Source organism: Chenopodium album, chromosome 10, assembly GCF_948465745.1.
Source record: "Chenopodium album chromosome 10, dcCheAlbu1.1, whole genome shotgun sequence".
Taxonomy (NCBI): Eukaryota; Viridiplantae; Streptophyta; class Magnoliopsida; order Caryophyllales; family Amaranthaceae; genus Chenopodium; species Chenopodium album.
In genome coordinates this window covers 54,033,460-54,056,445 of record NC_137843.1, presented here as the reverse complement: position 1 = coordinate 54,056,445, position 22,986 = coordinate 54,033,460, and the positions used below count along the sequence as shown (strand labels likewise).

Here is a 22,986-nt window from a genome sequence, read left to right as displayed (position 1 = left end):
TGTAAAAAAATGTATATTGAACCTGTCAAAAAAAAAAAATGTATATTGAAGATCAAGAAAAAAAAAAAAAAATGGTCTTAAATATATGGAGGTTGTAGATCTTATGTCTTTATGTTGCAAACATATGGAGCTAGTTTTGCCTTTTACCAAAACTGTTCCATGTTTTGATTTCTTAAATGTATGGAGTATAAAACAAGGTAAAGTTATTTCAAAAGATTTCAATGATCATTGGTGTGTGACATTACTTTATCTTTTGATAATTTTGACAAATATTCTTAAAAGTGGGGAATATTTTTGCATCAATTAATGTTACAAGTCATCATCCATGGTCTTATTCATCTTTAAAATTGTAGACCCAAATAATAATAATAATAAGACAATAAAATTATATAAGTATCAAAGGAGCTGGACAAATAATAACAGCCAATCCAATCTTTTGCATCCCCCAACTACTTTACAATACAAATTACAAACCTAAGGTTCATACTCAACATTCTTATAACCGATCACGGAGAGCCGTAGACCTTCCGATTCTTAGATAAGGTGTTCAATCCTTACATGTAACAATAATGTCAACAATAATTCTTCCCATCATTACAATTTTATCGAATTCGCGTAACTCTACAAAAAAGGTAAAACTTGTATACATATGACCATATTACAATATACAATAAGATTAGTTATCTCATATCACATACAATTGATTGATATGAATTAGTAGTTAATTCATCCGATGAAAAAGAAATAAGTCAACTTTATAATGAAATGGCAGTTATGTATGATTTGGACAATCAAGTTTATCTCTTTATTTTTATAACTTGTATATACTTGGCGTATAAAACCTATTTTGATAAAAAAAGGTTTTTTTTTTTTTTTTTTTTTGAGGAATAATAATAATAATCCATATTTAAAAATTTATCCTACACTTTCACACTTTGTTATGATAGTAAGGGACTACTTTTTCATTGGTAAACTGCAAACCTGAAAAGGAATGAATCTCAAAAGAAATCAAATTATAAATTATAATACTTAAGATTATCATTTCCAATTTGTAATTAGTAGTTTTTAATCACAAAAGTTCTTGATCACTTCCGTCGACAGTGCCGATGACGGCCAAATTAGGACCCCACTTTAGGATGACATCAACCCATATGGGTCCCTTAGCAAAGGCTATATGCCTATATTTCAGGCACCTTCTTTGGTGCTTAATTGACCAACACATGATTACTAAATTATTAGTTTAGCAATTAGGATACCATATTATTGTTACATAAAATATAAAATGTACGGACTAAATAAAAAATTATTATACTATCTGTCTCTGCTATTTATTTTTTTCAATTTTAAACGGTCTTTAAAAAGTCAAAATAGGAAGAACAAATACAGATAGAAAGAGTAATTAATAAAAAAAAAAACCGAGCTTACCTAAATCTAAGTTAATATAAAAAATTGCCGTCTAATGTAGGAAAGTTGTAGGTATATATACCCATAACTTAAGTTAGTTGGGTGAGATAGTCATAGACTCATAGTGGTAGTACAACAACAAAGATATAGCTAAATAAGCTAAGCTAAGCAAAGTAGTGTAAGTTGAAGCTTTCCTTGTTTAATTAATGGTGGTGGGAACCCCCTTAAGATAAAGACTTGTCCTTATTTTCACTTCTCTTCTCTTCCCCTTATATTCAATCTAATCTTAAAACATCCATTTTCTTTCTTCTAAGAGAAAAAAAAAAAAAAAAAAGTGAGAAAAATGGGGAATTGCCAAGCAGTTGATGCAGCAGCATTAGTGATACAACACCCAAGTGGTAAAGTTGAGAGGATGTATTGGCCTATTACTGCTAATGAAGTGATGAAGATGAACCCTGGTCACTATGTATCCCTCATCATCCCTCTCCCTCTTTCCGACGATGAAGCCGGAGCTTCGGATAAGAAGAAATCAGTCCGGTACACCCGGGTTAAGCTGCTCCGACCTACAGATACTCTTGTCCTAGGCCGGGCTTATCGCCTCGTTACTTCTCAAGGTTGGTACCATGTTGATCATTAAAGAAAACTTTCTTTTGTTTGGTCTTGATGTCAAAAAGTGACTAACTAACCTTTGTTGTTTGATGGTGACAGAGGTTAAGAAGGTTCTTATGGCGAAAAAAATGGCTAAGGCAAAGGTGAATGAAAAGGGGTCAGGAAGTGACAAGCTACAAACAAGTGAGGGAAAAGATAAAGAAAAAAGAAATGAATCAGATAAAAATGATCAGGTAAAAACAGAGGGAAAAAAACTGAATATTTTGATACTTTTGAGTTTAAAGTTTTTCTTTTTCATTAATATAATTTGGTTAATTTGTTGAAGAAACTAATAGGGATTGAATTTTATGAAAACAGGGATCAGACCATGACAGACAGAAATTAACATCAAGATCGATGAACTCGAGATCGAAAACATGGCGGCCTTCTTTACAGAGCATTTCTGAGGCTACAAGCTAATATCCGAAAGACTGAATGAAGATCATCAATATGGAACTAACAAGCTACCTTATCTTCAAGAAGAAAAGACTTTTAAGAGATTTGTAAAAGGGAAGGAAATAATGGGCTAAAGGAGAAGGATAAGGAGGGGGTCAAACCTCTTTTCAAGTCCAGTTTTGATGCATCTTAAATGCCAATTCCTGTGTGTAGATAGATAAATGAAACTATAAATCTGGAAAAAGAAGGGTGCAAAAAAAGGGCTGACTGTTTGTAAATCTGGAAAAATTATGCTAATGTAAGCTTGTATGAATTTAAGTTCCTTCTCAAAAATGACATGAATTTTGCAATGTTGTTCAAAGGATCAATCTACAAATTTCAGATGTAAAATAAAGTTAATAAATATTAGAAATGATGGTTTACTTGGCTGTTGGAAGCTGATGAGATCCAGGCTTGCCAGTCGCGATCAATGCAGTTTTGAGCCCATAGCAAAGAAGCTCGAGTAGCCAACGGAGCAGCAGGCAAATTTTTGTCCTTAAGAGCAATTAGCATGTCTGTAAAAGGCTCCACCAATAATGTTCCTGGCCCTCCATATTCTTTGTTCAAAAATTCATGCAGTATCTGTTTCAAATTTCATGCAAAAAGTACCATAAGCGAAATTCATTTACACAAGCCAAGTCATTATTCAAAAGTAGTTATAGCACAAAAATTGATAACAGGTTTGTTGAAAGCATTGGCAATAAGATGAACCATAATTTCGACCTCGAGCTATAAAAATGTTTGGTTGACACAGCATTTACCAACCTTCATGAGATCGATAAAGACATCAACTTTTTCAGTACGCTTCTGAGAAGTCACAATTACATGTGGGTTGCTAATCCTTAGGTTGAAAACATTATTGTGTTCTAGGTTGCATAGAGTTCAAGCAAAATCAAGTATTACGCTATTCATCTTCAAGCTGAGTTTGAACTGAGCTAACTAAGTCGAAGTCAAAAGCTTGTTCAAACCTAAACTCATTTCGAAATCAGCGTGTTCAGATTTAGCTCAAAGTCGATCAATTCAAGCATATATCAATGGAATTGTGTTCATCAATGAACTTTATTTCTATCAAAGAGACAAATACTTGCACATAAATGGATGGACATAAAAATCATATTCAAACTAAACTATTGATAAATGTAAATTAACATATTGTTCATAAACACACTAAATTAATGAAAATGTTATTCATGATCGTAAAAGAACTAGCCTGTACTAGTCTTATACAAACACAAACTCAAGCCGGTCATCAACTCACAAAGAGCATCGGTTCATTTACACCCTAACATCATAGACCTTAATTCATACATGGAATTAAGAGCTCCATGCTTATGCATTTTGGAAGTTGTAGCAAGGCTTTTGCTCAAAACTATCCTTTGAAGCCTAAAACAAACAGAACAAAACCACAGTTTAAGTTTACTAAATGTCTATATCCATCTTTCCTCTCTAAATGCAGTTCAAGTGCATTACATACACATCTGTAACAACCAACAACCAATCGAAGGAAAGTTCATGGAAGTATGACAAGATACCAAATGTTCGTTCAATGATATGGATATAGCCTAAAAAATTGACACTCTCTATCATCAACTTTAAAACTAAATAACCAGATTCATGTTTTCTTTCTTTTCCGATTTATAGCAGATGTCCCACCAAAGGAGAAGAACCACAGTACAGAATTCAAGAGTATGTTCGAAAAACAAAAGATTAATTAAAAACAGGTTAATTCAACGAATCCACACTCAAGATTTATGTGATTTGGATACTTTTCTGAGCACAGCAAAGAGAAGCCTCTGAACTAGTTTCCTGAAATTTTGACAGCAACTGCAACTAGATTTTCTGTCAGCAAGGCCCCACAGTTTAAATTAACCACCCAATGTTAGGAGATAGATTAACAATTGATAATTACAAAATTTCTCCCTAACTAAGATTATATTGATAGTATGAATTTTATGACATTTTTTTGAATAAAAAAGGTCTTGTTGTCATTAAGATTCCTGACATTAAAGTCAATAATAGTATTATAAATGTCTTAAATATATAGACAATCTTTACAATAATCCTGTGTGATTATGATTGGGTAATTAAGAAACAAATTAAAGAATGACTGAAAATAACCCTATAAAATAGGAAACAAAATTGTATAAAGTCCACTTCTTTATGTTGTACCTCCCACAAAATTCCAAAAAGGCCATTAAAAATGTTCAAGAAGATACTGATGAGAAATTAGAATGTTTGGATGAGAAAAATGTAGACCCACAAACGGGCAACAACCTAATAAATTTGGTCAAATTTTAGTCCCCTTATAAACCAATTCATCATTATTTGTACCATCTATCTACTGGATAGAAAACATAATGGGAAAATGGTTTTTCATATGGAAGAAAAGTAATACCTAGCCTCTAAAATTCATTCTGATGTCTACTTCCTCATTTAACCAGTAACCACAAGATGTTTACTTAGAACATCCTTATTCATGAACAAAAAAAAAATTTGTTCATGTCACTATTTATTAAAAAAATATTTTCTCTCTCATATACATAAACCAAACAAATAATTTCCAAAATCCTCCTCTTAACCATGAATAAAAAAAAAGTGTTCATGTTACTATTCACTTACCACACCTCAATTTATCTTTTATTAAAAATTAAAATATTTACATAAATAATAATATTATAATACTTGGTATTTTTTTTTTTTTTTGGAATTATAATTTAAAAATTATGGCCGTTACAAAAATTACAACGGTTATAAATTCAGAATAAATCTTAGCCATTGATTAAATACATGAGTGTCACAATCTTTTTGTGCCACGTCATCATGGGTAGTCATAAAAACCCATCCACTTGCAATATTTTATTGCATAACCACAACCAAATAACCGGTTATAAGAATAACCTGGTTATTGCAAAATTTCCCCAAGTTTTTCTCTCTCTTTATTTTTTTTATTGTTTTTTAGTTTTTCTCTCCCAATAACTAACCCTAATGGTCAATGACTGTACATGCTCTTAATTTCATATACTCTGTACAACATTATGCATGATTTGAAGTCTGAAACCTTAACCATTATTTTCTCAAAAAAAACATTTTGACAAAGTGTATAATGATAATATTGTGAAAAACAAAATGATACAATGAATTTATTTTTTATTATTTTTGGTGAAGATGATACAATGAATTTATTCCCCCCCCCCCCCCCCCCTCCCCCCATTTCTTATTATTTGTACACTTCATATTATTTGCACTTCACAAACATTTTTATAATTTTATGTCATAATAACACAACATCAATAATGGTCTAAAACTCGTAATTTCAATTTTTTTTTTTTTTTGACAACAACGTAATTTCAATTTATAGATGTTATTACTTGTTTGTTTGAAGTAATAGGATTAACATAGTATTAAAAATTATCAAAACTTAATGTAACTGCATAACCTGAAATTTAAATCAAGGACAAGAGAAAAATCATAGAGATTATTATTGAATGGTTTTAGTCACTTTCAAAGATATTGGAGTGTAGTAGTGCCCTACATGGGTCAGTTTTTGAACAAGAAAAGTCCAAATCTTTAATTAAATAGGTGAGCCCAAAGATCTAAAACACCTCACATGGCTTACATAGACTGACAATTAAAACCAAAGATGTTTACACATGTGAATAACAAATAATATAATTAGTAGCAGGAAGAATATAATTCAAGACAACTAATATAAGTACGTACTTCATCAATTTCTTATTTTTATAGGATGTAATTAATGTTGTTTATATATCAAGTCAAGCTTAATCTAGTGATAAGAGTTTGGCCTAATGGGTATATACTTTTAGTCAAGGGATCAAACCATACTATGAGTTGTTTGTGGTGAGGATTCTCTTGTCCTTCTCCCTTGACCTATAAAACTGGACGGATTAACTCATAAGAGGTTCCGACTCACTCCTAAAGAGTTTAACCTGTAAAGCTAGACGGATTAACCCATGAGAGGTTCCAATTCAATAGAGTTCCATATCCTCATCGTAGAAAAAAAATAAATAAAAATTAACCTTAATTATACGGTCAAATAACAATCAATGTATTTACATGGTCAAAGATTACCTCCTACGTTAGGTTAGGTCAGATTTTCTGGCACTATATAATCTCAATATCTCATTAAGTTAACATTTTTGATAAAATAAAAATAAAAAAATGGTGGAACAAAGAGACATAAAAGCATACGGTTTGTTCAGAGTTAGATTTTTGATGTTTCCTTGTCTTAGTAACGAATCAAGGACTTAATCATGTATTGCCCAAATTTGTCAAGTAGCTAAACTATATTAGAATATCTTAATCAATAATTATGTTTATAGCTTCATACACCTACTAAATGTGTGTATATGACATATAAAAGTGATTAAATTATATGGTTAGTATCTTTGGAAGAAGTATACTTTACTATAGTGTAAGGCTTGTGTAAGACTTGGAACTTGTAACGGAAGACCACTATATTTTACAAGTACAACCTTTCCCCGACTTGATTGCATGTGTTTATACATGTTCAAAAAACTAAAACTGCCTTTATCACTGTCTTTATGACTACGCCTAAGCAATGTTCAGTTTAGATTAAAATATTTTGAGACAATTAAGTCGAACAGATAAGGAAATTCGCAATCCCATCAAAAGTTATTTGGTGGAACTTGAACTTGGATCCTTAAAGTCACAAAATGAGTTTTTCGTCATATTTAACGTCTTTGGTTGGTTGATTTGTAGTGACTACATGACTATATAGAGTACTTATGTTTGACATTTATTCACATACATTTGGCCTAATGGATAATTTACATATTATAGTTCAAGATATACTAGTTTATTCTTTCTTGCTGATTGATCTTATGTATTTCATTAAGGTTATCCGGTCACAACACACATACTTCAGTTTTTTAACAAGCCACAGTCCCACATGACCCAATTGTTAGTTCCTTGAACAAAAGCATAATGCATTAACTATGAGAATGACTTGGCTAATTCATATACAGATGCTTTTAATTAATATATATATATATATATATATATATATATATATATATATATGAATTAGCCATACTATGAGTTGTTTGTGGTGAGGATTCTCTTGTCCTTCTCCCTTGACCTATAAAACTGGACGGATTAACTCATAAGAGGTTCCGACTCACTCCTAAAGAGTTTAACCTGTAAAGCTAGACGGATTAACCCATGAGAGGTTCCAATTCAATAGAGTTCCATATCCTCATCGTAGAAAAAAAATAAATAAAAATTAACCTTAATTATACGGTCAAATAACAATCAATGTATTTACATGGTCAAAGATTACCTCCTACGTTAGGTTAGGTCAGATTTTCTGGCACTATATAATCTCAATATCTCATTAAGTTAACATTTTTGATAAAATAAAAATAAAAAAATGGTGGAACAAAGAGACATAAAAGCGCACGTATAAGTTAGTTTCACATTATATTTTATGCGCACGTATAAGTTAGTTTCACATTTGAGGAAACAGTAGAAATTACCATCAATACACGTCGGCTTACACCCATATTCAATACATTCAATACTCCGTATTATTATTATTTTTTTTTTTTTTTTGAAGCTTCATTAGAGCAACTCCAATGACAAGCTAATTGTCAAATTAGCTTGTCATGCCACATAAGCTTTTAAGCTAATTATGTTTGTAGCTAGTTTGAAAAAAACTTGCCAAAAAGAAAATGCTAATAGTCAATTAGTAATTAAGATGAAAATAATAAATTGATAATTTAGATAGTAAGCTAATAGCTAGCCATTGGGGATCAAACTAGATACAAACATAATTAGCTTAAAAGCTTATGTGGCATGACAAGCTAATTTGACAATTAGCTTGTCATTGGAGTTGCTCTAAGTGTTTTATTCAATATAATTCATGCATCAAATAGACCATTTATTCTCATATTTAAAATGACCCAAATACCTTATAAGCTAAAACATATATGATTTCAAAGAGTAATATATTTAATTTTTAATAAAGAAAAATTTAAGATTATATATATATATATATATATATATATATATATATATATATATATATTTGAAAAATAAACAATGAGATGAATTTACAAAACCCAATTCAACATGATTATATTTTTTCCAAAAAATAAATCACAAAAAGACGCCAAAGTAACTCAAGTAAACAGAGTTCATCAACGTGAAAACATAACTATAGTAAAACGGGAGAAGTAATTCAAAGATAATTGTTTTGAAAGGGCAAATCGGCAAAAGGCATATATTAAGACTACTTGGCAATTGGCATGGATAGACAAAATGAACTTATCATAATGTAAGCACTTATGGTTCAATTATGAAAAACAAACCAATTATACTTTATTCCATTATGAAGTGTACACAAAATGGACTGATTCAAAAGAACAATAATCTAAGTTCTTATGAAACTTGATTAGTAAGCACAAGAGAAAATAAATTACACAATATTAATAACTATGATAAGCATTTCATGTTAAGAAAGTGACCCACATTTAATAATGAAAACTAAATAATGGTAATAAGGCGGTCGGATGACATTAATTAAACAACATGAACACCCTAACTCTACTGTTATCAAAACACGCGGCATCATGTTCAATTATGAACCCCAAATATGAGAGCTATTTCAATTAATTTTATTTATTAATCATAAGATGAAGATTTATCAACTTCAAGGATGATAATTTGCATATTTTAATTGATCAATGACGTACTCAAATAAAACACTAGTGACATTCCCTCCATCGAAAATTAATTATTTATATATGATGTAATTTGAACTCATAATATTATGCACAATCAAATTCAATCCAGATGGATGAAGAAGCAACTATTATGATCATCGTAAAAAAAAAAAAAAAAATTAAAAAAAAAAAGACTTTGATGTACCTTATAATTGGTTGGTGAAGATTTTGCAAAGAGTTAACTTCAAAAATTAACTAAATACGAAGTATTTTACTTAAGAGGATATTCTATCCCTACCAATTAACAAGGTGATTTGATAATATTGTGATGCAAAATTAATGATTGACTTTAGTTGAACTCTATTTACGTGAGTTACTTTAGTTGAATGTGACTAATCCTAGAACTGGCTCCTTAGATTTTGCAATAATGACCATTCTTCCTAAAGGTGATTAGTTTGCTACTACTAGACTATTAGTTAGAGAATACCATGTGAAGTGTACATGGTTAGATGTACTCTCGCAATTTTTGTCCCAATAATTGCATGATGCCGACCAAAAGCATTTGATTGTGTTTTTTTCATTTTGATTATTAAAGAGGAACAACAATACACCCAAACACCTCTCCATTAAGCATTTATTTGAAATGGTACTATTACTAGCAACCTATAGTAATAGACCGGCATTCTAGTGATTTATTCTTTAGTGGTCTTAGGCTTAATTGAAACAAAAGTTTGCTGCTTGTTATTTTGTCATACTCTTTTATACTTCATCCGTTTCTTTATAGTTGCAACACTTTCCTAAAATGGAAATGTCACAATAGTTGCAACACACTATAAAGAAATGTTTTTATGGTGAAAATTGTATTATTATCTTTATTTAAAACTCATGACCCACTTGATTATGCTTTTTATCAACCTCTTAACCCCATTTAAGTTTATTATATTATCTGAGGTCCACTTTTCTTAAATGTAGTGATAAAATGTGTATTGCAACTATAAGGATATGGAGGAAGTAATTATTAAGGATATAACATGGAGTTATAAGACTATTATTTATGATCCGAGGCCATTTCTATCTTAAGCAGTGGTATTATTATGAAAAGCTAACGTGGATGTTAACTAGTTGGGTTGGTTATACTGTTAAAGTATAGGAGGTAGTATCAAACAAGCGTAATCAAACCACATCCGCATAACTTATCGGGGAAACTAATCATAAGATATTGCTATGCATATTTATAAATGAGAACTTTTACCAGACATCTAAAGATATAGGAATATCAATTCAGAAGGGAAGAAACATTCATGCATGTATACCAGATAGTATGTCTTAAGAGTTTCTTCGAGTATTAATAGTACTAAAAGATGGAAAGAGAATATGGAGCTAGAGAAGACAGGGTTTTGAAGGGAAGCTGAGAAAACAGTTCAATGCATGACATACCCGGCCCAGCAGTTCAAACCAAATTTTATGTTACAAACCCCTGATATTTCTATCCATACTTAGAAAGTAAATAGAATCTCGTCAAGAACATAAAAGAAGTTACAAATTATCTATGTAACCAGCACAATACTAGAAAGAAGTGGTAGTCATGAACTGAGCCTTACCAAAGATTCATTATTGATCAAAACTCGAAATAGTAGTTTCCTAAAAGCCCCCCAAAGATGGAACACCTATATACTACGTATATATTCTCTACAAGCATAAAAACCTTTCCCATGATTACTTGTAACACTTCTAACCCAAGTCGTTTAGGTGTGCAATGCTCATACGTACATTCAAATTTATTATTGGCAAACTGCAATTGTCAAAAAGTTTTCAAACTACCAACTCTCTTTAGTGTGTTACTTGGTCCTGGAAAGCCCATGGATTTGATCCTTCCAACTCATCTGATGCTAACAAATCAAGGTGGGGAAGGGTGGTATTTGGCTAGCCTTTAGCAGACATAGATAGAAACTATGAATGCTTCTTTAGCTATTCAAGGTTCACTACTCATTAGGACCTTTACTTCACGCAGTGAACTTAAACTATGTCTACTTTAAGAAATGAACACTGTTAGAATTAGTCCAAAAAAATCTAATTAAACGTGGAAGAAACCGAAGAACTATAACAGATGCTCATGATTCATATTATACATATCCCTTGTACCTCAGAATACGTTTATGGACCTAAGCTGGATAACTTAGGCTAGTACATGTGCTGATGTGATGTGCATGCTGGATGAACCAGGCTCAAGTAAGGGGCTGGTTCCCTACCCCAATGGCTGGTTGCACATAACTAATTTCTAGAACTATGAAGTTCGGATATCTATTCAATGTCCGGCTGAGTGTACTTTCCCTCTCCCAGCTCTCTGAAATCACAAAATCAGCTTACATCTTGCTGCTGGTGAAAAAAGCACTAAAGTACTTAGGATCCAAATGGGCAATATCCCTAAAATATCATATCCACTTCGAAGATTGCCTAGCATTCTCAAATGGCTTAGTTGATCGCGTATCCTAGGAACACAAACCCAAAAAACACCAACCTAAATTTTCTATTGAGTTAAAGACAATAAACTCGCAAATGGAGAAAGAATGAAAGGATTATGAATTTATGATGTCTGTAATAAAAAATGGAACCCTTTTCCCCTCATTATATAATGAACCTACAGCTAACAGAATTTCCCGCCACAACAGAAAGATAACCACTTTATGAATTAACTCCCAACTAACCCAACTGCCAACTAACAAACAATCCAACAGCAGACATGTCATAACAACCATTCAATCCCAAATCAACACAAATAAGTTCATTCAAGCAATTCATCGAACACCTTATGAGCAGATTCTTATAAGAAAAAAAAACAAATAATGTCATATTGAAATCAAGCTGTAAATGACTCACCTTGGCGCAAACATCGACAACCCTGTCGAGTTCATCCCCAAATGCTTCTTCATCTTTCAACAATGTCTTCTTTAATTCAATCCTGAACTTCCGGGTTTCCTGCAAAACCCCAAGAAAAAAAATAAAAAATAAAAAAAACAATAAAATTACATAAACAAATTTGTGCAATGTTATTATTACAGCTTCAGCAAATTCTGGAATTGGGTCAGGATACACGTATTTCCGAGGCGGGTTTGCTCGGAGTGTGAGAATTGAGGAGGGACACTCGGTTCGATGGCGGCGAGGGCGCAGGATAAGAGAAGAGGGGCGCAAGATAAGATGGTTGAATGTTGGAAATTTGGCGGGAGTATTGATCAAGTTAGTTGAAAAGTGGAGGGAAGAGTAAAGCGCCATTAATGGAGATATTGTTGCACTTAAATTTCTAGGCTTGTAAGTTTTATTTTGATGCACATCTCCTTGCAATATATTGTCTTTACTTCTATAGTCTTTACTACTTGAGTATATTACATGATAATGGACTATATTAGTTTATTTGTGGGTTGTTAATTATTGGATTTACGGCCATAATTGAACTTTAGAATATAAGATAGCATAATATCATGGCAAATTCTCAGCCAGATAATGATTGATGCATAAACGTTTTTTTTTTTCCTCCTTAGCAGTGTGTTGCTTGAAAAGTTTGTACTATGTAGAAAACGGTCTAATTGATTCAATTGTACATTAATCATAGTGATGAAACTTGCATAAGGATACAATCAAAACTGATAACCTACAGCAAATTGTTTTGTGTAGCTGATAGCATCCAAGGCGATGCTCCAAGTGCACAATACATGCATATGTGATGTACACCCTGACCGTCACAGCCATCACAGGTGTAGCTATGCGCACTGTGAATGTGCTGAACCAGTAGCAGTCAATTGCAAGTTTGGAACCTACTACATCAACACATACCCCAGCTAACCAATATTTAAGGGTTTGTTTGGCATCATTTTTGTTTTTCAGTTTCTTGTTTTTTTGAAAACCAAAAACAGGAAACAAGAAAAAGGTGTTTCCACTTTCTGTTGTCAGTTTTCAAAATTATCATGATTTTAATAAGTTTAAATAATTTTTAATTCATTATGGGGCATATCTCATATACTTTTAAAAAAACAAAAAACCAAAAAACAGAAAACCACAACAATGTCAAACAAACCCTAAGCAATAATAAAAAGATAGAGCATTCAGACTCGTATATTATGAAGATTAAAACCTTTCCAGGAGCTTTATTGCCCACAAAATGAAAGAATACATCTTAGCCAAGCAGGCCAAATATCTGTAGACTGTGGTCTGACTGAAACAAATCTAACCCCTCTCACTAAAATGGGTAAGCTTGTTACAACAAAACCCATGCCTAAACACTACAAAATTGCGTGCTTAATTAAATTACACAAGTCATGGAAAAACATCAGTGCCAAATCACTCACTTATGTTTTGATACTACGCCTTGATTTTTTGGCAGAACTTTTATTATTTGACTTTTGTTTCCGTCCACGTTGCTTCTGGTCCTCCACTCTTTCGTGTGGATCTACTTCTTCAAATTTGATAGGATTAATGATCATGCCAGATTTCTTTACGACCTGTTTGAACACACTCAATGTCAGAGGAAAACAACCAAAGTTAAGAGAGAGAGAGAGAGAGAGAGAGAGAGAACTCACTTCTGGCCTGGTAAGAGCCCCAGCAGCTGTTGCAGGGTTAAATTCAGGGCCAATAGGCATACGGATGCTCTGTTCATAAACATCTTTCGAAGCAAAAGGATAAGGCAGCGTCTTTGCATACAGTTTCTCCCCCTGCCAGTTCCAGAAACACATGACAGCATTAGGCAAGTTTGATCCACATTGATATTTCAAAGTAATAGAATGTGAAATAATTTAGATGCATAGATAGAAAAATTGTATTGGAGGGAGTATTATCTAGTACATGACCTAGTAAATTAAACAATACGAGTTGCCCTTGACAATTTTACCCACCACCTAATTTTCAACAATAAAATGACGCAGATGGAAATATGACGAAGGCTATAACACTGACCTTCTTATCTACTTTCTCAGATATGATTACGTGTTTAAGACGTGCATCCTTCCTTTTTTTCAAAGCTGCTTCTCTCTTTTGCTTAGCAGTTGCATGCTCTTCCAGCATCCAAGAAGGCAAACCCCTTTTCTTTTGGACATCAGTCCACTGACCCCATCCAGGAAGCAGAAGGGGCTTCTCTGGCTCAGGATTCTCTTCATTCAAAACATCCTCTTTAAACTTTTCAAATTCTTCTTCCACATCATCCCCCGCAAATGCACGCTTTATTAGCTCTTCATTTGACGGTAGTTCATAAGCTTTCCCTGAAGTCAACATCCCATCTATCATATGCCCACCACTGTCTGTATCACTGTCATCCTCTACTTCCTAATAAATCAAGTGCATATACAGCAAGGCTGTCAAAACGTCCTCATAGTTATATATGTAAGCAAAACATGCAAAACGTCCAATGATATGTTTACCTCTTCACTATCATTGCTTGGAGAAGGTTTTACAACCTCCCGCACACTCTTGACATTGGTATTAGAAGTGGAACCCACTTTACTCCCACTCTTCATCTGCATACATGATCATTAGAGTAATACATAAAAATTCAACATTTCAGTTCCTAAGCTCATAAGGATCTAAAAGGGGTGTTTAGTGTCTCAGTTTGTTTACTAGATTCCCAAGCCCAACTCATTCAATCTTTTTCATTTTGTCATGAAACAACTTAGATGCATCATGTTTAAAAAAAAACATATAGTCAAAGGAGAACACCATTGCGACGTCACCAAGGAAACAAAAGGGAAGAGCAAAGGCGGAAAAGGTATATCATTTTACTCCATGCTTCCACACCTTCTTCAAAGACAAGTAAACTGATATTATGAAGCTAAAACAAGGTATCACATAGATTGGGTAAGGTCTGTAAGGAAGAGCGTACTTGCGTAAAAGCAGGTAACAGATGGCATTGGGGCAGTACATAGAATGCCCAAAAAGCCTTAGCTCATCAGCACATGATATGATGACACTGCAACTGCCCCCATGTGACAGGCAAGAATAAATGACGCAGATATACAGAATAGCTCTAACCTGTTTCCATGAACCAGATGTGAAAACAGAAACATCGTGGCTTGTTCTTGGCCCAGAGTCTTTAGCTACATCAATAACACTCTGCGACGTACAGCAGTATTAATCAAGCTAATTTATAACAATTATACCCTCAATGTAAGGAATAAGGCAAGGACTTAATTACTTTGAAAGCTGAATCATCAACAGTCTCCAAATCATCACGAAGTACATCCAAATCAATGTCGATATCTTTTTCCATGTGCTGACCTGTTACACTATCCATTTGAATATCATCCTTCTCTTCAATGATATCTTCATTATCACTGCCATAATTGTCAACATCAGGTCTATGCTTTACGTTAGCAGCGTCTTCAATCTTCTTTTTGGGTACACCAAAAACTCGTCTACCACTGGAAGTCCCTTCCTTCAGGCCCTTTCCTGCACTCTGGTTTAAAGATAAATCATAATCATCAAGAGCGCACTTGGCTTCTTCATTAGCAGCCTCCTTTCTTTTCTCTAGCCCTCGTACCTATGATTAATGTAAGAGTTAGAAAACAGACAGTGAAAGCAAAAATCTTAATGCCATATATATATATGAGAATCAAAATCACCAATCAAACATGAATAACCCAAGTTAACTAAACTCAACCCCCCCCCCCCCCCCAGAAAAAAAAAAAAAAAAAAAAAAGCACCCCTTTTAATATTTATATCCCCATCAATTGCTCACTGTTCTCCACCATGCACGTTAGTGGATGAAGCATGGGAATGCGCACTTTAACTACCCAACCTGTTGCATTAATCTCTCATCTCTCTACAGATCTTTGGCTGGTGAACAAACCTTGTGCTTGATGTGAAAAGATGTAGTTTGATTTTCATTTCTACATCACATTTCATTAAAACTGCCACTAGGTCTGATGATTCCCTAGGTTCAGGAGGAGAAAATAGGATAAGCTAGAGAACTTCACAATGTCGGGAGAGATCAACAAAGTCTAATATGAGGAAGGAGCAATAAATACAGAGAAAAACATGGACATTACTATAATTGTACATATTAAAAAAATAATATCAAAGGATAGATATGTAATTGAACTGGCAAAGAAAGAGAAATCCGAAGTGAAAAGCTTCAAGAATGTAAAGGCAAAGCTAAAGATTGAAGCAGAAGATGTTGACCAGATTTACATATTTTCAATTTTAGCTTTATAGGAGCAGAAAAACTCTTGGCTTTGAATGCCATTTAAGTTCCATTGTACAGTGTTTCATCCAAGATTATGAAGGAGCTTATACTCTTTTCTGCTTAGTTAATACCACCACCACCACCTCCACCCTCTCTTCTGAGATCATTCAATTCATATCTGCAGAGCCAGAGCTTTGAGGAGGAAAGAGGGCAAAGAACTAAAAAAATAAAATTAAAAAAATTATTGAAAGATAACTAAAAGAATTGTTGAGAACAATTTTTGAACAAGTTTGAACTGTTGGAAAAGAAGGTCAACGTTGAGTTCTTGAAAATAAAAGGAAAGCCACAAGCCCCAGAAAAGTGCAACTATAATAAAATCTTCAGCTAATAACAGTGCAAAATATAACAGTTAACAGCAAACTAATGTCCTGAATGATTGCACGGATGCCCAGGAAAGGCAGAATTTATCTTTTTAATCCTTTTTTGTGCCATCCATTTTTCTTAAGATAAGATCCATTTTAGGTTTCAGAAGCCTCCATTCCAAGCAAAACAGAGCAAGAGGATGCAAGAATGATGTGATGAAAAACAATAAGCAAACAATAGGAATGGGCAGAACATACCATGAAAGGCAATAAAAGAACCCCTGAATCAGGCGCTTCATCCTCTTGTTCCATTATTTTAATTGTTTTCTCCTTTGCCTTAGCCAATAACTTAGATGCCCCCTCCTCATCTGAACTATACATATCCTCATCATCCTCATCACTGCTATCATCACTGCTGCTGCCATCCTTCATGGAATTCATTTTCCTGGTCAGAAGATTATGAAGATTCAACTGCTCAGCTATAGCAGCTTGAGTACCTTCATCTTGTTTACTTAAACCGCGTTCAAGAACACGTTTAGCCCACTTTCCTTGGTTTCTGTGCCTCAGTGTCATGCGTGCCTGCACCATAAAAACACAATACCAATGATTCGTCATTGACTGAAATTGGCTAAACCACATATACAACATTAAACATACAACAACAGCACATCATTTTACATGCCTGTGCTCGTTGTCTTTCTTGTTTCTCAGCATACTCTTTGGCGACTTCAGGATCGGTTTGCAAGTCTGAAGAAGCTGCCTTCAATTTGTCTTTTTTCTTTAAACGATGATAAGTCTTGGACTTAATTTTTTTAACGTGTTTTGCTTTCATTTCATGACGGAAAAGAAGACTGCGCATTTTAGCAAGTCTGTTCTGGCGGTCCTTCACTTCTTCGATAGATATCTGTACACCATACCAAGAGGAACATATTAGATTTTCAATCTAAGTAATGGCATGCAAGAGCAACAAACAACATAAATTCATGGTATTTTGATTCTGATCCCATTCACAAAAACTTTCAATGCTCCAAACATTCAGTACAGCACAATGCTTACACTTTGTTCCTTTACGAGGTGACAAAATTATTGCATGAACTACACAGAGACATTCAACTTAAAGTAGAAAATAAACTGTTAGTAGTAGAAAATTCTTACGCTAGGATTATGATTTCAACAAATACCACTTCACACTGCCATCCGCTTCTATTCTTACCTAACAGTTGTAGTAGAAAATTCTTAGGCTAGGCTTTGTCAAAAGGGTAATAGAGCGCGTATGAGGAATAACACCATACATGCCACAGGTTTGCTTTGCGTTTACACACCCTGCCATACTACCCATTGGCAATAGAATGTTAAGTAGTCTCCCTTTCCTTCTTTATGCAGGTATAATTTATGATTAAACACTTAGTAAAAGCCACCAAAATATAAAGGCTTTCCAGAAATGGGTTTCTCATTACTTTAATTTGATAAGTAATCATTTGTGCCATCAATTCCACAAATAATTGCAGATGTTTCACATATAACAAAAGACAATGGAAACTGTGACTTTTCTTTGTTTTTCTATTTATAGAAAATGTCGTTATATTATACTACTAGCAATAGTAAGCAACGATTATTGCTTAGTGACTTAGTGTAATCTACTTCCCTTCTATGTTACAACTCAATAACATTTTGTTTCCGAATTGTATAGTTGAAAAGAGAAACAACAAACAAAATTCATAAAAACCAATGCAATGTAAAACAGCTGCTACCTTGTTTAACTCAAGAAGCTTGGCACCATCATTCTTGTAAGCTTCTGAGATCTCTTTGTTATCCAATATTGATGCAATTGCCTTCTCAAAATCAGTTCGTGGTTTGAACTCAGAGGCCATAGTTCCCACGGTTGGAAGACCCATATCATTACCTTGGTCAAAATAGAGTGTGGGAGCTTCTCGATTTCTCTTCACGAGATGCTCCCATTTAGTAATATCCTTCTTTGTGTGGTCATATGCTGCCCCCCTCTCCAACCTCTCTCGTTCTGGCTTGGGAAGTGGAGCTTGAACTGTTTCTCCTTTCTTCTCAACATGTTCAATCCTCTTCCTAAGCTTGCTGAAACTAGGAGTTCCTCGAAGAGGATCCAGAAGGTCTTGAATACTGATATTCCCATTACCGCTGAGGACATCACGGCTAGGGTTAAATTCAGATTCTGGATAAGCCTCTGAAACAGCAGCACGTCTCTTCCTCTTTATGTCTGATGAATCAAAATTTTAGACCTAATTGTGCAGTGATTTTCACTTCATTTATTTATCAAAGGTGTTTCCAATCAAGTATTCATACTTTCATAGCATAAAAGAAAATCAGAAATGAAAGAAGCATTTACCAATACTGAAAAATAGTCACTATACACAACAACAGCACTTCAGCCTAACAGCACCAAAAGGGGATTCTTTTGAATGCCCAGATAGCGAAAAAATCATTTTGTCCAGATAATAAATGGAAAAAGTATCTACAGTTTTGCTAAGTTTCTTTTTAACTTGTTCTAGCAATAGATTAATTTTACACCTCTGGCAGATCAAATAGTATAAACATCAAATCAACATTTGCACCACTTATGATCAAAGCTATTTGAGAGACATCACATAATAAACACAGCATATTTACCAGCAAAAGCCTGAGTATGGATTCCAGTAATATCCTCTAGCATTCTTGCATGCCTTCCCTCATCATACTCCTTGTCAATGGAATCATCATCTTCATCTCCAGGACCTAGATCGTCGTCATCCTCAGAGAGTATGTCTTCATCCTACACAGGAAAGAGTAGAACATCTAAAAGCTGCATACTTCATCAACATTGAAACAGATACATTGCCACATTGGCTATCATTTAGTCCAAGAAGGATATCAATTTTTCCTGGCACAGTAATACTTTTTCTTATGCCACTTCAACATTGGTAGCACTTGGTTGACTGAAAAGACAAAAATGATTTTATGCCTTGCAATCCCCCCTCCCAACCCCATCAATGATGCATCAAACTTCCACTGCCAGATACAATAAAGTTGGCATTCCTAAACTTAGGCTTTGCAACCACGACGATCACTGTTGATAATTAGGTTTCTCATGTGTAAAAGATCACTTCTAAGTCCTTAGTCCTTACTAATACCCCTCATCTCAACTTGAAAGGTGTGAATATATCACGAATAAACCAATAATCTCCTGCACTCTTTCTATGTACAGCAGCAATAAGGTTGTCATATTTTACTTTTCTAGTCATACCGGTATACCACTAAACCCTAGAACCCTAAACCCTAACACGATCCTAAGAACCTCGAAAAAAAAGTCAGTACTGTAGTAGAACCAGTAAACAAACAATTAACATCACTACACTCACAAAATTCCAACAAATCCATCATTTTCCACCGCCAAACATACGCAAAGAATCCCAAACGTAATGCAATTTCTCAAAATCTACACCTAATATTTTCAATTGAGGGTACAATTAAATAAATTAAGAACATAACGAAATAATTCTAAGACTTCAAAATCTCGCGTTGCTCATAACAAAAATACAAAAAATTACTACTAAACTGCATCTAATAATGCATTAAACTACTTTAATTCACCCCCAAATTAATTCGTTTACTTCAATTTTTTCAATTTTTTGCAGAAATTTCAAGTTTAATCAATCAAAACAAAGCAATTGAAAAGCATAAAATGAAAGAGAAACAAAAACCTTGAATTTCTCAGGAAGCTCATACTCATAATTTTCAACATGATCAAATCGTCGATTCTTCTTCGATTCCTCCTCCGCAACTTCCTCCTCATACTCATACAAATCCTTAACATAATTCAATTCACCTTCATCCGAATCAATAACTTCATCATCTTCAACATCATCATCACTATTACCATATAAATTAGGGTTTCCGAGATTATCAAGCTGCTTCCTAAACGCCGACGGTAATCGAGGACCTCGTCTCTCTCCTCCGCCTCCACTTCCACCAGCACGGCGTTTTCCAGAAGATTTAGGGTTTGATTTTTTGCTGGTGAATTTCTTCGGTGTTTTCTCTCTCCTCTGTAGCTGTTTCGCACCGTCGCTGGATTTCCTCTTCTTATCTGCCATTGTTGAGGGGTTTCAGAGGTTTAAGCTTGGCGGCCGCGAAGTAAGAGAGAGAAAAAGAGTGCGAGTTATTTAGAGCTGCGCATTTTTGTGAGTTGTACAAAAGTGAGTTTGGATTTGCTTGTGTTTTTGTTGTTGGGCTTTTCTTTTGGTAGTTGATTGGGCTTGTAATGTGTTGGCTGCCCATGCTCTACAGGCGTGTTCGGTGCTAGCTTTTAATTAGTTTTTAGTGGTTTGACCAAGTTAAATCACTACTTAATAAAAATGTGAGTGTTTAGCAAAGTAGTGGTTAGGGTAGTTTTTAGTGGTGGAGGTACCTTTTATGAAAAGTTAGAAATATTAACTTTTGAAATTAGAGGTAGTTTTTCAAGTAGCTGTTGAAAATTTAATCATAGTTTTAAAAATAAAATATTGATTTTTATATGTAATAGCTAGTCAACCGCTAGTTTACCGAACACTCATATCTAAATTATTTATCTTCACAGCTTATAACTTGTTGATAGCTAACAGCTACCTACACAGCTAGCAGTTACCTCCTCAGCTATAGCTACCTTCACGGCTATATTTTGCCGAACACGCCCTACATCAACAACTTTATTAATCCTTTCGTATTTTATTACTTACTACAATTCTTTAGACAGAGAGTTTTAAATAAAATGAATAATAGTAGAATGTATTATTTTATAATGGAAGTAAGGTTGGTTAAAAAGTAAAAAAAAAAAAAATCTCAGAAAAAGTGAGTATAAGTGGAAAGAAAAGAGAATATGAAAAATATTTTAAAAAAAATACACTTTATTGATCCCAACTTTGACCAATTTACTTTGAATAATCCCAATGTTCACCTTCATTTTCTTCTATCAATCCCGAAAACCAGCTACTTGCTGAAAAGGTTTTTTAAAAAAAAAAATTAAAAATGCCACGTGTCACTCTTGCATTGGTCTAAAAAATCAAAAACAAAAAAAAAAAAAACCTCAGCCACCCCTTCATTCCCAGATCCGGCCACCACTTTATTCCCCAGCCCCGTCACCTCCTCCCTAGCTTAACGGAAAATCATCCCCTTTCCCCAGCCACAAACCCGCAACCGTCACTCCTCCACCGCAAACCCGCAACCACCAAGGCCACCATAGCCAACCTTGTTCTCGTTCCACCATACCCCAACCGTAAATTCTCTCTCCTCCGCCACCACAGCTCCCATCTCCTCTTGCTGCACAAACAGAGCAGCCTCGCAATTGTTCGCAGCTGCTGAAATCGACACCTCCTCCCTTCCCACACCACTTATACCGGGCCTCCTTCCCTTGCTCCAACCCAAATTCAACCCCTTCTCTTCCCCCAAGTTCGAAATCGGTCCTAACGGGTCAGATATGAGTGGTTTTAAGGGAAAGGATTTGGGATTTGGCCAATTCGATGGTGGATATGGGGAGAGGGGGTCGTTTCAAGTTGGGTGGTCGAAGAAGGAGGTGGTTTAGGTGGGTTACAGCGGTGCGACGGTAGGTTAGTGGTGGTGATTGGGGTGGCTGTTTGGCTCAACTAGTTTTTCTTCTTTCTTTTAAAATTTTGTTTTTTTTATATTTTTTACCACTCATGTTGTGACACGTGTCCAACAACCTATAATTGAAGGTTATTGACTTTTGTTGACCGGTTTGGGATTGATAAAAGAAAACGGAGGTGAAAGTTGGGATTGTTGCAGAATAATCGATAGTTGGGATTATTTAAAGTAAATTGGCCAAAGTTGGGATTAATAAAGTGTATTTTTCCAAAAAATATAAAAATATAATAAGAGGGGACCATTCTTGGAAAGGAAAATAGAAAGCATTGTTAAAAGTTTTCAAATAAGGAAATGGAGCAAAATAAAATACGGCTACAAAAGGAAAGTGAAGCAAGTATGGTTTTACACAAATTCTTATATGGTTAACCATCATGGGGGTTACTTCGTTAATTTATAATAGAGGTTACTTGGTTGGTGTTAAAAGGGTTACTTCGTCAATGTTATAGGGTTACTCGGCCACTGTTATATATGGGTTACTCAGTCAGTATTACAAGGGTTACTTGGTCAGTATTATAGGGTTTACTTTGTTCTTTTATAAGTGGTCACACGATGCGGCAGCCTAGGAAGCACGGACACGTCATTTTGGTGAGGTGTCCGTGTCGACACGAGTGGGACACGGGAAGAT

At 34.3% G+C, this 22,986-nt stretch overlaps 3 protein-coding genes across 3 annotated transcripts; 1 reads left to right on the top strand and 2 right to left on the bottom strand.

Annotated features, from left to right (window-relative positions):
* Positions 1-1,515: 1,515 nt before the first annotated feature.
* LOC145564118 (uncharacterized) lies at positions 1,516-2,798 on the top strand. The gene is made up of 3 exons (XM_081624460.1): positions 1,516-2,018; positions 2,113-2,246; positions 2,371-2,798. Exons 1-3 carry the CDS (start codon positions 1,748-1,750, stop codon positions 2,470-2,472), a joined length of 507 nt encoding a protein of 168 aa, XP_081480586.1. The 5' UTR covers positions 1,516-1,747; the 3' UTR covers positions 2,473-2,798.
* LOC145564117 (protein PLASTID REDOX INSENSITIVE 2, chloroplastic-like) lies at positions 2,719-12,543 on the bottom strand. The gene is made up of 3 exons (XM_081624459.1): positions 12,249-12,543; positions 12,069-12,167; positions 2,719-3,069 (listed from the first exon to the last, which is right to left on the bottom strand). Exons 1-3 carry the CDS (start codon positions 12,459-12,461, stop codon positions 2,854-2,856), a joined length of 528 nt encoding a protein of 175 aa, XP_081480585.1. The 5' UTR covers positions 12,462-12,543; the 3' UTR covers positions 2,719-2,853.
* A 758-nt stretch (positions 12,544-13,301) lies between these two features.
* Positions 13,302-20,907, bottom strand: LOC145562537 (uncharacterized protein C57A7.06-like). The gene is made up of 11 exons (XM_081622842.1): positions 20,429-20,907; positions 19,359-19,500; positions 18,470-18,948; positions 17,401-17,622; positions 16,977-17,297; positions 15,367-15,711; positions 15,204-15,284; positions 14,597-14,692; positions 14,136-14,501; positions 13,763-13,894; positions 13,302-13,684 (listed from the first exon to the last, which is right to left on the bottom strand). Exons 1-11 carry the CDS (start codon positions 20,816-20,818, stop codon positions 13,532-13,534), a joined length of 2,727 nt encoding a protein of 908 aa, XP_081478968.1. The 5' UTR covers positions 20,819-20,907; the 3' UTR covers positions 13,302-13,531.
* Positions 20,908-22,986: the final 2,079 nt, after the last annotated feature.

Coding starts and splice junctions, on each gene's coding strand:
- LOC145562537 (XM_081622842.1), bottom strand. CDS start 20,818: ATGGCAGATAAGAAGAGGAAATCCAGCGACGGTGCGAAACAGCTACAG. Junction 14,502..14,596: donor CAAGCAATGATAGTGAAGAG/GTAAACATATCA, acceptor TTGATTTATTAG/GAAGTAGAGGATGACAGTGA. Junction 13,685..13,762: donor GGGCTCTTACCAGGCCAGAA/GTGAGTTCTCTC, acceptor GTGTTCAAACAG/GTCGTAAAGAAATCTGGCAT.
- LOC145564118 (XM_081624460.1), top strand. CDS start 1,748: ATGGGGAATTGCCAAGCAGTTGATGCAGCAGCATTAGTGATACAACAC. Junction 2,019..2,112: donor TCGCCTCGTTACTTCTCAAG/GTTGGTACCATG, acceptor TGATGGTGACAG/AGGTTAAGAAGGTTCTTATG. Junction 2,247..2,370: donor AATCAGATAAAAATGATCAG/GTAAAAACAGAG, acceptor TTATGAAAACAG/GGATCAGACCATGACAGACA.
- LOC145564117 (XM_081624459.1), bottom strand. CDS start 12,461: ATGGCGCTTTACTCTTCCCTCCACTTTTCAACTAACTTGATCAATACT. Junction 12,168..12,248: donor TTCCAGAATTTGCTGAAGCT/GTAATAATAACA, acceptor GGGGTTTTGCAG/GAAACCCGGAAGTTCAGGAT. Junction 3,070..12,068: donor TTGTCGATGTTTGCGCCAAG/GTGAGTCATTTA, acceptor AATTTGAAACAG/ATACTGCATGAATTTTTGAA.